Source organism: Pholis gunnellus, assembly GCF_910591455.1.
Source record: "Pholis gunnellus genome assembly, chromosome: 1".
Classification (NCBI taxonomy): domain Eukaryota; kingdom Metazoa; phylum Chordata; class Actinopteri; order Perciformes; family Pholidae; genus Pholis; species Pholis gunnellus.
Window position 1 is genome coordinate 13,524,619 of NC_136528.1, and position 15,679 is coordinate 13,540,297.

General features: G+C 40.2%; 1 protein-coding gene across 4 annotated transcripts; it reads right to left on the reverse strand.

Annotated features, from left to right (window-relative positions):
• Window positions 1-6,112: 6,112 nt before the first annotated feature.
• On the reverse strand, window positions 6,113-15,663 carry LOC306715775 (UDP-glucuronosyltransferase 2A2-like; the record flags this gene model as incomplete). 4 transcript variants are annotated; one of them, XM_079186248.1, is made up of 2 exons in its annotated part: window positions 6,113-8,461; window positions 13,889-13,957. In XM_079186248.1, the coding sequence occupies 2 exons, from the start codon at window positions 13,955-13,957 to the stop codon at window positions 6,938-6,940; spliced, it is 1,593 nt and encodes a 530-aa protein (XP_079042374.1). In that variant the 3' UTR covers window positions 6,113-6,937. The 4 variants fall into 4 exon arrangements, with proteins under 4 accessions (XP_079042374.1, XP_079042371.1, XP_079042373.1 ...); XM_079186245.1 differs by lacking the exon at window positions 13,889-13,957 and adding an exon at window positions 8,845-8,942 and having other exon boundaries at window positions 6,113-8,533; XM_079186247.1 differs by lacking the exon at window positions 6,113-8,461 and adding an exon at window positions 15,615-15,663 and having other exon boundaries at window positions 11,456-13,983.
• Window positions 15,664-15,679: the final 16 nt, after the last annotated feature.

Below are 15,679 nucleotides of genomic sequence, written 5' to 3' on the forward strand. Positions count from 1 at the left end.
TCTGAAGATTCAAAGATGCGCAGACCGATGCGCATTTGCGCGCTCGCAGTCACGTTTTGGTGATATAAATGAAAGTAGCGCAGAAAATATTCCCGACGTGATGGGGATGTATCCGAAACATAAATCTGTTCCAAAAAGAGGGAACAGATGCTGGTAGGACACCAACGGCAGCAACGACAAGCTGCGCGTGCCCTATGCGCTCACGACCGTGGATAAATACACACACACATACACACACATATAACACATATGTGTATGTATCGATGCTGTCTGTGAAGTCAGGCAGTTATTATGCGCCTCCTCAGCCTTCATTCCCTTATCCGCAGACATACTTCAATTTGTATTTTTATTTCTCGAGATTGCACATTTTCCTCCCCCTACCATTTAGACGATTTATTTCCTGCTCATACAGTATTTACTGAACTGCAGGCGACTACAGTAATAGCCTGTCCTATGTTATTTCTCCACTCTTTTCAACACCTCTTGCAATATTAATGTAACTATAAATTGTTATCACCGGAAGTCCAGACAGATTTGTCACAAACTATGCAGAGACTATAGATTTCTCTACAGTCTAGATTTGAATAGCTGCATTAAAAAAAAACATTGCAATGATGATGCAGACGAACTAAAAGCAATCCAGCCACAGTTTCACCTGTCACATCTTTCCAAGCCGGTTCACAGTGGCAAAATACTTTCTCCTGTCATGACTTAATGTGAGGAGATTATGGTGATGTTCTTGAGCTCGCTAAGGTCATTTATAAATGATATCATCACATCAGTGGCCTGGGTTTTCTCAAGCTGTATGTACCACGTCCCCTTGAAAGTTCAATATGGCCTCCTGTAATCCTCTCCATCTTTAATCTGTGCTGCTACATGGGCGACCTCATGTGGCCAGTTGAAATAAACTAAACACAGTCAGCGTCCATTCCATTTTATAATTGCGGATAATGAATTGAAAAAAATAAACCAAAAGGCACGTGAGCACTTGATACAATCATAACTCGGCTTTTCGTTTTATGACACGGATTCAGTGACCTTTCTTTTATAAAATACACGTTTTACTTGTAACATGTCCTCCTTCGCTTTAGTTTCAGTGAACATTTGGGCCTGTAATTTGATTCCTTAAATATCCCGTCCATCAGAGATGTACAAGTCACTGATACATGCCTTCTGATAAATGCCTACACCTCCATGCTTGTTTTTGTGCTGGACTCCTGCAAAGGGCCGGTCTGTGCTGCGCAGAACAAACTTCCCTCCAGTTTACAGCGCTCCCTCCCGTTTGTCCATCGGAGACCACATTTAAAATGTAACCCCACCTGAAACCTCGCACAGACCAATCGGCTAGAGAAATGTCAGAGCGGTCGGCACACCCTCCTTTGTTCAAAACCAATCAGAGTGGAAGTGTGGCATTTTGCCCCAGGGGAAAACTTACCCCTGGATGCGTTAATTACGCATCACTTAGCTGTAGCCAATGTGTTCACAACGGTGGACCCTCTTTTGGGCTTTTTGCAGCGGTTGTCTTCATTTTTCGGTCAATCTAGTATGGAAAGTAGACAACAATGGCTTACCAGGCTGAAAAACGAACTTAGCAACAGTCCTCTGGTATCAAATGTGGCTTTTGGCTTTATCCTCATGGGACTAGAGAAGCTGGTGGAGCTGGAGTTTGAGTGTCCTTGCAACCCTACATGGAACGGAGTGTTTTCATCAGCATTCTTCATCATTCCTGCCGTGATGGCCTTCACCTTGATGCTGATCATTCAAGGATGCAGATGTGATAGCCCTACGTTGTGCAGGAAAACTGTTTCCCTCTCCAGTTTCGTTCCGGCGATCGTGTGGCTGATTTTGTTGTTCCTCGATGGCCAATACTTTGCTTGTGCTATGACAGACTGGGAGGGTAGATTTGTAATAGTTGACAAGGCAGCTCCCCAGAAGTGGTGCGAGCCAATTAGTGAGGGAGATGTCACTCCACAAGAACTAATGCTCCGCTCACAGCAGCTGTTTGTTTTCTCTCAGGTGAGTTGAATATTTTCTGGTTTACCGATTATTATGTGGGATGAGTGGAGTGAAAACACCTCCCCCTCTGAGTATGCATGGGAAATAATATGTAGACATAATGTAATGCTATTAGCCTTTGGAAACTATTAATATAGCTTTGTTAATACACTTTGTTAAACTAAATTAAACCTCTTCTGTGGATGTTTACTAAACAAAGTGTTGCTCTACTCTTTTGTACTCCAGGTTATAGGCATAGTCCTCCTCATTTTCATCTGTGTGGGTCTCATAGTGTATTTAATCAGAGAAAGCTGCCAACAAGAGGTGGACATGCAGGATGCAGATGTAGCCGAGCTCACTGTGCTCAGGATGAGCTCCCTACGGACCAGGACATCATGAGGGGACTTACACCGGCCACCACACCTACCCTGCTGGCATGGACACTTTGTAAATACCCTCCACAGACTTTACTGTGACTTTTCATAACTGTTGTCAATAAGTGTTGCTTGAAAGTATTTGCCCCTATACAGATTCAACATAGGTCTTGAATGGTCAATGATGCTGCCGTATGAAGTTGCCGTAAATATGGATATTAATGAAAACAGTGTTTTTATATTTTTCTGTATTACCAGTGAATATGTAACCGGTCTTCTCTGTGTTCATCCCATATTTCAGTGCAGCGACTTATTTTCTTTTAAAGGAATCTTTAAAAGAATAGTTTGATATTTTTGGGAAATATGCTTATTTGCTTTTTTAGTCAGATGAGAAGATGGATAGTATCATGTCTGTCCATTAAATATGAAGCTACAGACAGCAGTTGGTTAGCGTAGTTGAGCATAAAGTCTGTAAATAGGGGGAAACAGTCAGCCCGGCTCAGTCCAAAGGTAACACAATGCTTGCATCTCTAAAAGTTACCAATGATCTTGTTAGTCTGATCCGTACAAGTGTAAAAATAATTAATTTGCTGTTTTATGGGTGGTTATGTTGGACTATTTCTTGTATGGTGTAATGGTAAAATATGTATCAGCATCATGGAACGTTTTGACAGCACATAGTGTGACATCTTAGCTAAATGGGAAAGTACAAGCAGGCCCTCTAGACACAGATGTCGGCACATAAAGACTTGTTTCCTGTTATGCAAACACAATCACATGCTCTGCTTCTTGGACAGCAGTCCGAGAAGAGACAGTTTGAAACAAAATCAAGTTTGAAACAGAAACATTGAAACCGCAACTGACTCACAGTTGGGTGCGCCGGCACAAACCAGATAAAACCAGGTACCTCTGTATGTATAAAAGGATGTTGAATGTTGCACTACGTTGAAGCTTACACCACAGACTACTGAATACGTATCTGTTGTGCACTCTTCCCTTGCAAGCAAATAAACGGACAAAGACAACTTTGAAACTTTGAAGACTTTATTATTGATTTGTGAACAAAAACTCTCTTCTCCCGATTAACATAGAAATCTTCCATCACAATGGATGCAGTTGCCATGCAACCAGAGACTTCAGGAAATTACTGCAAGAAATAGTCCGGCACATAACCCCCCTGTGAAAGAGTGAATTAGCTCTTTCCCCTTTTTTCCAGTCTTCATGTTAAGTTCAGCCGACTGTCTGCTGACTCCAGCTTCATATTCAACGTACAGATATGGTGGTATCGATCTTCTCATTCATCTCACAGCGAGAAGGCAAATAAGGATATTTCCCAAAACATCAATCTATTTCTTTGAAGTGATGTTTCACTTTGACTCATTGCGTGTGTGTTTAGTGGACAAATAGCCAGAAACACAGTCAGTTCTGCTCTCTTACTTTCAACTTTTTATACCTTGAAAATAGCATTTAATTTTTTTTCTTTTACCTGGAAGCTTTCTTCGTGCCTTCTGTATTAGCTATATTGACACAAGTGGAATCCACCAGGCAGCTAATATTGATCTGACTAACATTGGCTGACTTGTACTATTGTTTGAGGTGTATGTGCCCAAAATGAAAATGTCCCATCATGGTGAAATTCCACATGAAATGCTTTTGTTTTCCCTCCTGGGTAGCAAATGTCTCCAGACGTATGAAGGGTCGGACCCCCGTCAGACTGAACTGATATTCCCAATGATTTACCTGTTTGACAGCTGGAGAAGTAAAAACATTTACATGATGATTTGTATCATGGCTGCAACCAGCCAATAGTAAGATGTAAACAAATTCTGTCACATCATTTTCTGTATGTTTTTTTTTTATTGATTTGTAATAAAATTATTTATTTATTTAAAACAAAAACTCAGGGATTTTTTACAGTGTAATGGTAATTTTTTACGTAGTATATATTTCTACTTTATTAGTATATATTTCTACTCATTATATTGTATTAATGCATAAGTAATGTTGCTCTGAACTTTGTTGAACTTCACCGTGTCTCTATTGTGTAAAAGAAGAATTCTCCCTTGCCTGTTCACATTGATAACTAACTGTGCTGTAGGAGAATGTTCCATGCCAGGGCTGCTTGTTTTGGTTGCTGGCCGTTTGTTTTTCATTGTTGTTCCTATCAGTCTGAGACCGAAAGTCTGAGACCAAAATGTCTGTAACATTGGCCATCGGCCCCCACCTTTGCTCATTCTTTATAAAGACTTTTTTCTTGGTTCTTCCTCACTGAGACTGTACGCATTCTGTTGTGATGATTGAACCTTCTCTGCGCAGAGAATAAATACTTAAAAGACAACCTGTGTTTTGGTCTTATGTATTTCAGCATTAAAAGACTCACGCAAAGCGGGTATAGGAATATTTTCCACAACAACAGTCATGTCATAATAGCATTGAGTAAGTAGATAGTTTCCACAATCCTCACAAACCTGCACTATTGGGAACTTGAGTTTGTCTAAAAGTCTGATCAACTCAGTAGTGAAACTAGGTTTTATTGTAACATCTCTCTAGCGAGTGAATTTGACTAATCCCACGGTGGGACAGAACAGTATGGTAACATTACCCTTTCTACTTTGGGTTTATATTAAATGCAGGACATTCAATATATTAAAACATCTGAAACAGGGGCCCTTTGCTAAGACAACAGCAGAATAATCAATGTAACACATGCTACAAATAGCATGCTATCGCTACAGAGGAATACAAAGACTGTCTGTGGATTCTCAGGTTAGCAACAACTTTGTGTCTTAGCACATCATTTATCCAGAAGAGACTGTGGTTTGACGGCTTCATCTGGCTGATCTCTGCAGCCTGGAGCTTCTGTGCAAGTCTGCTGAAACCTACACATACAGCAGTAGTGCAGCTCTGACTTGTATTTCTTGTTATTTACAACATTTCCCTATTGCCAGTTAAGCCCATTAAGTGTAGAATTTGGGGCAGACCCTGCATGTTTATCCTGTGGGAGGGCTTATTCAGGACTTCCTGTATGGCCCTGAGGAAGTTATCTTTATCCACTCTGCTTTCCTCACTGTTAGACACAGCAGGGCATCGTATTCATTGGCAAAAAAAAATGACGACCCAAAACTATGACTCATGGAGACATGAACTAATTTTCTTTCATGAGCAATAAACTGCTTGGACGACCTTGACGCCCAGAGTAGCCGGCCTATCACTCTTATGACTTTCAGAGGTAATTTGGCAAATGCTGCAGCTATCTGTCTTTTATTGCAACAAGACTTTCACCCAGAAAAGTCTCCAGAGTCATATCCACATTCAAGAATTAAGGGACAGCTTTAGGGGCAATGGGACAGAGAGATTTACACACATAGGCAACTCTCCAGAGCCACAGATACTATTTTACAAGGCTCCAGGTCCAAAGTATTCATCACAGATAACGCACAGCCGTTGTTTGACAAATAACTCACCCTCAGCATTAAGAGCGTTTGTAAAACCAGACCTCAGCCAGTTGTTCCTTTTGTCACATACTGAAAGTATATCATGAGCTAAGATTTAATATTTTATATTACACCTCATACTGGTTAAGTTACGATCAGCATCTTTAATGTCGCACTATTAATGAAGTTGCCTGTTCACCCTTCCCCCATGAGGGGACAGTCAAAGAGGCAAGAGAGATATCAAAAGGGATATGTTTCATTTCATGCAAGCCCCTCCAGACCATAGCTAGAAGAAATCAGAAATACTATAGAACATTTTTATTCTCAAAATGGTTACATTCATGTGGAAAAAGCCATGTTAGGAGTCATTACCTCAATATATTGACTTCTAGAATGAAATCTAAAGGTCAGATGATCAGATTAAAATGAAAGAGGCTCTAAATTAAGATAACGTTGTGTTGTCCCAAAATATTGTACCATATTAAAAAAAACACATTATGGCTTATATAAAGAAAGGATTTAACCATTTAAAGGCCCAGTTTAGCCCTGGTATGTCACTCTAATCGTTGTGTGTGAAATTGGATGTTTAAATCCACACTTGGCTTGGAAGAGATAAGAACATACATGAATCTCCAATACTGTGCAACATCGTGGAAAGAATGTAGCTGTTTAAAAATGTAAAATCTAAGTATATCCTATTCCAGTTAGAGTGAATTTGTAACATCTTGGAAATCAGTGGCGCAAAATATGCAAAGGTTATTGCCACTGTGTGCTAATTAAAGAGGATAAACTCATGAGCACTACCCACATATTTTGAAAATGCTTTTCATTTCTTCCCTCTAAGGCAGCAATGTTGCAGCACATTTTGACGACATGTTTGTTTATCAGGGTTTGTGAAATAACAATATAAGAATATTGTGAAATCAAATATACTCAGCCTTAAATATCTATGCTCTTCTTTGTTGGATTAAATAAAGCACTATAAAGCACTGAATAATTTAGGCTTGTGTCTTTTTTACTAGAATCTTTACTAGTTTTTTCAACTAACTATAAATGTTTTTTTTCCTTTATTCCTATTTAATCACAGTACAAATAGTTTCGCCAACATATTGAAATCATATTTCATTGTGATTTCTACTTTAATTTTTTTAAATCACATTTACTTGTTCTTCTCAGACACATGGAGCATAAACACCTTATCAATGCAGCAAAGGTGCCTAGAATTATCAGCACAGCTCCACTTAAGAAGAGCATCACATCAACAGAGTGGTAGGAGTACCAGGGCATTCTGTAGGACTCTGTTCTCAGGTGAGCTGCACCTTTGTGTCTCATGACAAACTCTATCCAGAAGAGGGCGGTATCAAGCGGCTTCATTGGCTGATCTCTGTGCAGCCTGGAGAGCCTCTGCATGTTCATCCTGTAGGAGGGCTCATTAAGGACTTCCTGAATACCCTGAAAAAAGATGTCCTCATTCATACTAAAAATATCAATTATCTTCCCTGCTCCTCTTACTTCAATTCTGAACAGATTATCACGCTGATCAAAAATCAATGGAAGCCCTACGATAGGAACACCGTGGTAGATCGCCTCTTGAACACCATTTGTTCCTCCATGAGCCACGAATAGTTTTATCTTGGGATGTCCTAAAAGGTCATTCTGTGGCATCCAGTCTACTATCAAAGTGTTGTTGCCCAGAGTGGCTGGTCTGTCACCTTTATACCTCCAGATGACTTTCTGGGGTAATTTAGCAAAAGCTGCAGCGATCTCATCAGCTAGGTCATGGGGAAGCTCTCCAATCAAAGTCCCCAGAGACATGATGATGACTCCGTGCTCTCCAGAACTCTGCACAAACTCCTCCAAGTGTTCAGGAAGAGGTTTTGCAGGTTTACACTGGAACCCTCCCATATAGACAACATTAGGCATGGTGGGGCGAGGGAACTCAAACACAAAGTCCACTCTCATGAGCCACAGGTCTGCTGCTTGAAACAGGGATATGAAGTCTCTCTCTGGACCTAAGTATTTATCAATTAAGCTGACATAACTTGGTAAAACATACTGTGCAATTTGATATTCTGTGAAGCCAAACATGATAACATTAAGAAGTCTCTCAAGAAAGCTCATTTTATCTGAAAGCTCAGTCCCTGTCATTGGAACATAAGACAGAGGAGAAGGCGCAATTGAAAAATGGCCTTCACCTTGGCTAGTCCATCTGACATTGAAAACAAGAGGCAAGCTGAGGTAGTGGGCAAGTATAACACCCGCTGGTATAGCAGGGTCTGTAAGGACGAGGTCATAATTGGCATCCCGTAGCGACCGTATAAGTTCTTTGTTTTCAAAAAGCAGCTCAAGCATTTTGCATGTTTTCTCATGCAGCTGAGAGGTCTGTTGTGCTTGTTCCATTTCCAGTTTAAAACGTGTCCAGGCAGACTTCCCTTCCCTCTGGATTTCCAGCAACAGGGCCACAAAAGTAGTTAGAAAGTTTTCATCAAATCCAGATTCCGTTTCGAGCGTGATTGAAGTATAGAATGGTGAGGTTTCCTTGATGTACCAACTGTCTGTCGATCGCACAACAGAAACGTGGTGGCCCCTTGAATGTAGTTCCTCAATGATGACTTTCATGTTCACCCAGTGGCTTCCGTCCAATGGAAAAACAAGAACCTTCCCACCGTAAATCACAGGTGGACAGAGCAAGCAGAGAGCGATCCAGACCCAGGAAGGATGCATTTTCTTCTAAAGTTGTGAAGGAAACATATTGCTTTTTAGCAAACGCATATTTTTCTTTATATTTTCATCAAACCACTACAATTAATTTATTATACTGAATAAGGTTTACTTCAGTATCAATGAAAATATTTAAAAAGTTTTAAATTGTAAGCATTTTTTTTCCTTTAATCATTTTGGAGTATGAGTAGCCTGTTGCATTCAGTTTCATCACGGAAAACTGTGAACTGTTGCATGTCAGTTAAAAATGAACTTTTGGAAAAACAGTATTTCAAATAGATATCTATCGGTCATATTGGCAAAATATTAAATAATATTACCTTATTGGCATCCAATGTGTTTTGTTCAATATTCTCCTTTGCAAAACAGCAGAACACTGGCTAGTGCTTTCTGGCTCCAGCCCGAGCAGGACTTTGATACACAGCAGTGTTATGTTCTTAAACGCACAAGTGATAAGAAAGTCCAAAGGGGAGGGAAAGCTGTCCAAGGTGTTCAACTCTTAAGCAGTTAGCAGTAACACAACAAATGATTGAAAACGAAATAACTTTGAATAAAGCTGGATTATGTTCCTGTGTGTCAACTGTTTAGTCATGTAAAAGGTTTCGATTGTGATAACATTTTAGCATAAATTGTTTTGTTGCAATTCCATAACTCAGGCCCCTAAAAACTATAGCAACATGCTGTGATGATGTGACCCGCTCGTTTTGCTATGTGACCTACAATACTCTGGTGTGTGTTCTTTTGACTTCTGAAAAATGTCATATTTTAAAGTACCTTGTATTTTACTTTAAAAGGATAGGGGAATACTGTAAATGGCTAAACAACATCACCTGATGGCTGGGAAAGGTATCAACAAATCCTAATTTTTTTTTAAACACACCTATTTATCAAACCTAGAGGTTTGCCATTCTTTGGGGCAACACCCTCCTTTTTTCAAAACCAATCAGAGTAGAAGTGTAGCATTTTGCCCGAGGGGTAAACTTACCCCTGGATGCTTTAATTACGCATCACTTAGTTGTTGCCAATGTGCTCACAACGGTGGACCCTCTTTTGGGCTTTTTGCAGAGGTTGCCTTCATTTTTCGATCAATCTAGTATGGAAGTTAGACACAAATGGCTTACCAGGCTGAAAAAAGAACTTAACAACAGTCCTCTGGCATCAAATGTGGCTTTTAGCTTTATCCTCATGGGACTAGAGAAGCTGGTGGATATGGAGTTTGAGTGTCCTTGCAACCCTACATGGAACGGAGTGTTTTCATCAGGATTCTTCATCATTCCTGCCGTGATGGCCTTCACCTTGATGCTGATCATTCATGGATGCAGATGTGATAGCCCTACGTTGTGCAGGAAAACTGTTTCCCTCTCCAGTTTCGTTCCGGCGATCGTGTGGCTGATTTTGTTGTTCTTCAATGGCCAATACTTTGCTTGTGCTATGACAGACTGGGAGGGTAGATTTGTAATAGTTGACAAGGCAGCTCCCCAGAAGTGGTGCGAGCCAACTAGTGAGGGAGATGTCACTCCACAAGAACTAATGCTCCACTCACAGCAGCTGTTTGTTATCTCTCAGGTGAGTTGAATATTTTCTGGTTTACCGATTATTATGTGGGATGAGTGGAGTGAAAACATCTCCCCCTCTGAGTATGCATGGGAAATAATATGTAGACATAATGTAATGCTATTAGCCTTTGGAAACTATTAATATAGCTTTGTTAATACACTTTGTTAAACTAAAATAAACCTCTTCTGTGGATGTTTCCTAAACAAAGTGTTGCTCTACTCTTTTGTACTCCAGGTTATAGGCATGGTCCTCCTCATTTTCATCTGTGTGGGTCTCATAGTGTATTTAAACAAAAAAAGCTGCCAACAAGAGGTGGACGAGCAGGATGGAGATGTAGCCGAGCTCACTGTGCTCAGGATGGCTCCCTACGGACCAGGACATCATGAGGGGACTTACACCGGCCACCACACCTACCCTGCTGGCATGGACACTTTGTAAATACCCTCCACAGACTTTACTGTGACTTTTCACAACTGTTGTCAATAAGTGTTGCTTGAAAGTATTTGCCCCTATACAGATTCAACATAGGTCTTAAATGGTCAATGATGCTGCCGTATGAAGTTGCCGTAAATATGGATATTAATGAAAACAGTGTTTTTATATTTTTCTGTATTACCAGTGAATATGTAACCGGTCTTCTATGTTTTCATCCCATATTTCAGTGCAGCGACTTATTTGCTTTTAAAGGAATCTTTAAAAGAATAGTTTGATATTTTTGGGAAATATGCTTATTTGCTTTTTTAGTCAGATGAGAAGATGGATAGTATCATGTCTGTCCATTAAATATGAAGCTACAGACAGCAGTTGGTTAGCGTAGTTGAGCATAAAGTCTGTAAATAGGGGGAAACAGTCAGCCCGGCTCAGTCCAAAGGTAACACAATGCTTGCATCTCTAAAAGTTACCAATGATCTTGTTAGTCTGATCCGTACAAGTGTAAAAATAATTAATTTGCTGTTTTATGGGTGGTTATGTTGGACTATTTCTTGTATGGTGTAATGGTAAAATATGTATCAGCATCATGGAATGTTTTGACAGCACATAGTGTGACATCTTAGCTAAATGGGAAAGTACAAGCAGGCCCTCTAGACACAGATGTCGGCACATAAAGACTTGTTTCCTGTTATGCAAACACAATCACATGCTCTGCTTCTTGGACAGCAGTCCGAGAAGAGTTTGTAACAAGATCAAGTTTGAAACAGAAACATTGAAACCGCAACTGACTCACAGTTGGGTGCGCCTGCACGAACCAGATAAAACCAGGTACCTCTGTATGTATAAAAGGATGTTGAATGTTGCACTTTGTTGAAGCTTACACACTACTGAATACGTATCTGTTGTGCACTCTTCCCTTGCAACCAAATAAACGGACAAAGACAACTTTGAAGACTTTATTATAGATTTGTGAACAAAAACTCTCTTCTCCCGATTAACATAGAAATCATATTTTAATACTGTAAATGGCTAAACACCATCACTTGCTGGCTGGGAAAGGTATCAACAAATCCTAATTTATTTTAAACACACCTTTTTTATCAAACCTAGAGGTTTGCCATTCTTTGGGGCAAACCTAAGCTGGTTGAGGAAAAAAAAAAAGAAATAAAAGTGCAATTAACAGTCAGCTTGTTTTATTAACAATGTGAACCGTTATTTTCAGAAATCCTTCCTTTAACAATGTGATTTTAGCATAATGTAGTACACAGTAAAACAGAGTATAGAAGAGCTGGAATTTGTGACTTGGTTCATGTCATCCAGTTACTGTACTCGTCTAATGGTAGTGTGCATTTGCTGTGGGTTCTCAGACTTTCAATTGGTGAAAAACACAAGTAAATGGGGTGACTGTGGCTGAGAGGAGAGCAGGGCCATCTTTCAATCAGAGGGTTAGCGGTTCAAACCACGGCTCTGGCGCCACTGGTTACATGTTGATGTGTCCTTGAGCAAGACACTTAACCCCAAAAGACATTGCTCCCGTAGCTGTCCCTACGGTATGATAGCATCTGAATTGTAAGTCGCTTTGGATAAAAGCGTCAGCTAAATGACTGTAAAGTAAAGTAAAGTAAAAGTAAATGTGTACACAGTTGCTTACTTATCAACAAAAATAACTCGTAATCACACAGACTTTGCTCTTGCAAGTTGCCTGTCAAACTGGTTGTTGCATTTCATTTCTTTACTGTACACATTTTTCTAGAAACATTGAGCAATATTTCAGGGAAAACATTGATTCATTTCAATATTCAGCAGGATTAGCTGTCACATAGCAAAATATTAACTAATGTGAAAATGATCATTCCTTTTTCCTGTTTAGTCAGATTTTACTTTTATTTTACAACACAATCTAAAGCATGACCATACTAACCCAGCAACAAATAACAACACAAATAGTGCAACTGTTAGTAACAACAGCATCACATCAACAGAGTGGTAGGAGTACCAGGGCATTCTGTAGGACTCTGTTCTCAGGTGAGCTGCACCTTTGTGTCTCATGACAAACTCCATCCAGAAGAGAGCGGTATCCAGCGGCTTCATTGGCTGATCTCTGTGCAGCCTGGAGAGCCTCTGCATGTTCATCCTGTAGGAGGGCTCGTTCAGGACTTCCTGTATAGCATTCCGAAATGTTTTCCTGTCCAATTCAGAAACATCCATAACCACTGCAACTCCCTTTGCTCTCAGTCTGGAGAGGTTGTCGGCTTGATCGAACACAATGGGAATTCCTACAATTGGCACTCCATGATATATGGCCTCATATATTCCATTTGTTCCTCCATGACTTACAAACAGTTTCATATTTCTATGTCCCAGGAGGTCATTCTGTGGCATCCAATCTACTATCAAAGTGTTGTTGCCCAGAGTGGCTGGTCTGTCACCTTTATACCTCCAGATGACTTTCTGGGGTAATTTAGCAAAAGCTGCAGCGATCTCATCAGCTAGGTCATGGGGAAGCTCTCCAATCAAAGTCCCCAGAGACATGATGACGACTCCGTGCTCTCCAGAACTCTGCACAAACTCCTCCAAGTGTTCAGGAAGAGGTTGTGCTGGTTTACACTGGAACCCTCCCATATAGACAACATTAGGCATGGTGGGGCGAGGGAACTCAAACACAAAGTCCACTCTCATGAGCCACAGGTCTGCTGCTTGAAACAAGGAGAAGTAGTCTACATCTGGACCAAAGTAGCGCCTGGACAATGCAGAATAATGTGGGCTAACTATCTGCTTGTACAGATGCATCCTCATGGTGTAAAAAACAACGTTTTTCACCCTCTGAAAGAAAGTCATTTGATCTGTTAATTCTGAAGGTGGAAGTGGGACGTAGGAAAGGGGAGAGGGTGCAATAGCAAAATGGGCTTCACCATGAACAGTCCATCGAGCATTAAACATTAATGGCAGTCCGAGATAGTGAGCCAGCATTACTCCTCCTCCGTTAGCAGGATCCGTCAAAACCGCATCATACTTGGTATCTTGAAAGGACTTCATCAACTCTTTATTTTCAAATATGTACGTAACCACTTCACAGACTTTCTTGTGTAATTCAAAGAACTTGTCCTTTAACTCCATGTCTAAAGCAAAACGGGCCCACGCTGATGCCTTGCTTCGTTTAATCTTAATAACTTCAGAGACAAAGAGACGAAAAAAGTCCTCATTTGCACCACCGGCAATATCCACTGTGACAGTGTTGTAATGTGGAGACGTTTCAGTGATGTACCAGCTGTCTGCAGGTCGAATGACAGTCACAGTGTGGCCCCTTGAATGCAGCTCCTCAACAAGTACCCTCATGTTCACCCAGTGGCTGCCGTCATGTGGAAATACCAGAACCTTCCCACCGTGGGCAGCTGGAATGATGCCAGCCACAAGAGCGATGATGGAAGCCAAATACAAAAACATCTTGAAATCGTCTCAAACAGTGCTGTCTGAAATACAAGAAGAACAGAAAAAAGCAAAACTGCTACTTTAGTATTCCAGGAAATGAGTGCACAAAGGCGTATGATGCATGAGAATGTCCACAAAAGAGCGACAGTGACGTTCCATTCAATTGTCTCTCTATTTGAGTGGATGCTTCTATTTGTGACAGCCCTCACGTGGATGTAGCACATGGAGCCTCTCTCGGGAAATTAGAGTGCTGTTAGGTGCCAGGTGCCAAGTGCCCCGCATGTATTTTGTGTTGAACCCCAATCTCCCTGAGCAAAAGTGTTTTTACAACTGGAACTGTACATTCTGCAGAAATATTACGAGAGCTTCCATCCAGCAAACACATAATCCCTGTGTAACAAATCCCATGCACCCATTGATCAAATGTCTAACAATTGACTTGATTCAATAACATTAGCTGCAAAAGCTAGAAACAAATGTTTTCCTCTCAGTACTGAAAGGCTGCTTAACACCCTCTCGACAAAGATCACTAACTATTTTCTCATGAACCAAAATCTTTAAATGTCAAGATTACAGAGAAAACTTTACCAGCACTCTTGTAAACAATGTCTCTCGCCAAATAGTTAAGACCCAAACAAAACAAAGCAGAGCAGTGAGGAGCTGTAAGTCGCACTAGTGTGGCTATAAAACACTTCCTGGTTTCTTTTGTCCCACCCACACAACAGTTGCAAAAGATTCTTGTCCCTTACTGGGGAAGCTTAGTCATCATGGTGCAATAAGCAAGTACTGCAGTGTTGCAGGAAAGTGTTACTCTATATGCATATGTGGTCTAGATTACTTCATATTTTTACCTTTCAGACAGTCGGGGCACCTTATTCTTTTAAAATGCAGTGGCCTTGTGTGTTAGAACTGGTGATGTCTTAAAATACAAGTAAAAACACGTTTGTGCAAAGAAACAAGACGCCTCCCTTGGCAGTGTTGTTGAATGCCAGTAGTTCAATGTATAATGCATGATACTACATGCATTATACATAGTATAACACACTCCCTCAGCAGTTGTACAGAAAAGTATAACAAATTTCTTACATACATTTTCTGATGCACATAAAAATGCATGGACCTGATTTTGCAAATGATGAACTTTTATCTTTCAGACCTTAGATATTTGAAATGTTTTTCAGTATAGCAGTTTTACTCCATACAAGAAAATGTATACAAATCTTATGGCACGAAGCAGGAAACAAATCTATAAATGCTAAACATATACATCAAAACCTTCTAGGTTTTGCTAAACTTCTGCTTCATACTGTGTTGAGGGAGCACTATGAAGGGCTGTATACAAACCCATGAGACTGATAAACCACTTCCTATTTTATTTGTTTTGTCTCGCCCCTGACGACAGTTCTGCTGAACCAAATAACATTGAATTATTCTCTTTAAGAGACATTCAGATTCATAGTGTAATGAGGCAAAACTCCAAAAATAATCTATAGTCAACGTTTCTTTAACATGGTGATACTGACATTAGACATTATTATAGAAGTGAAATAATCTGCAACTACAAAACAACATTAACAAGCTATAAAACTAATACAGATTAATATAACTCAGTCAGCTGAATCTGAAGTCTAAGGTCAAAACACTGACAAAGTGAACACTGATCTAAGATTACCTTATCTTGAGCTTTGGACCTGTAAAAAGAATCAGGCACTGATCACGCCTATAATCATGATACCC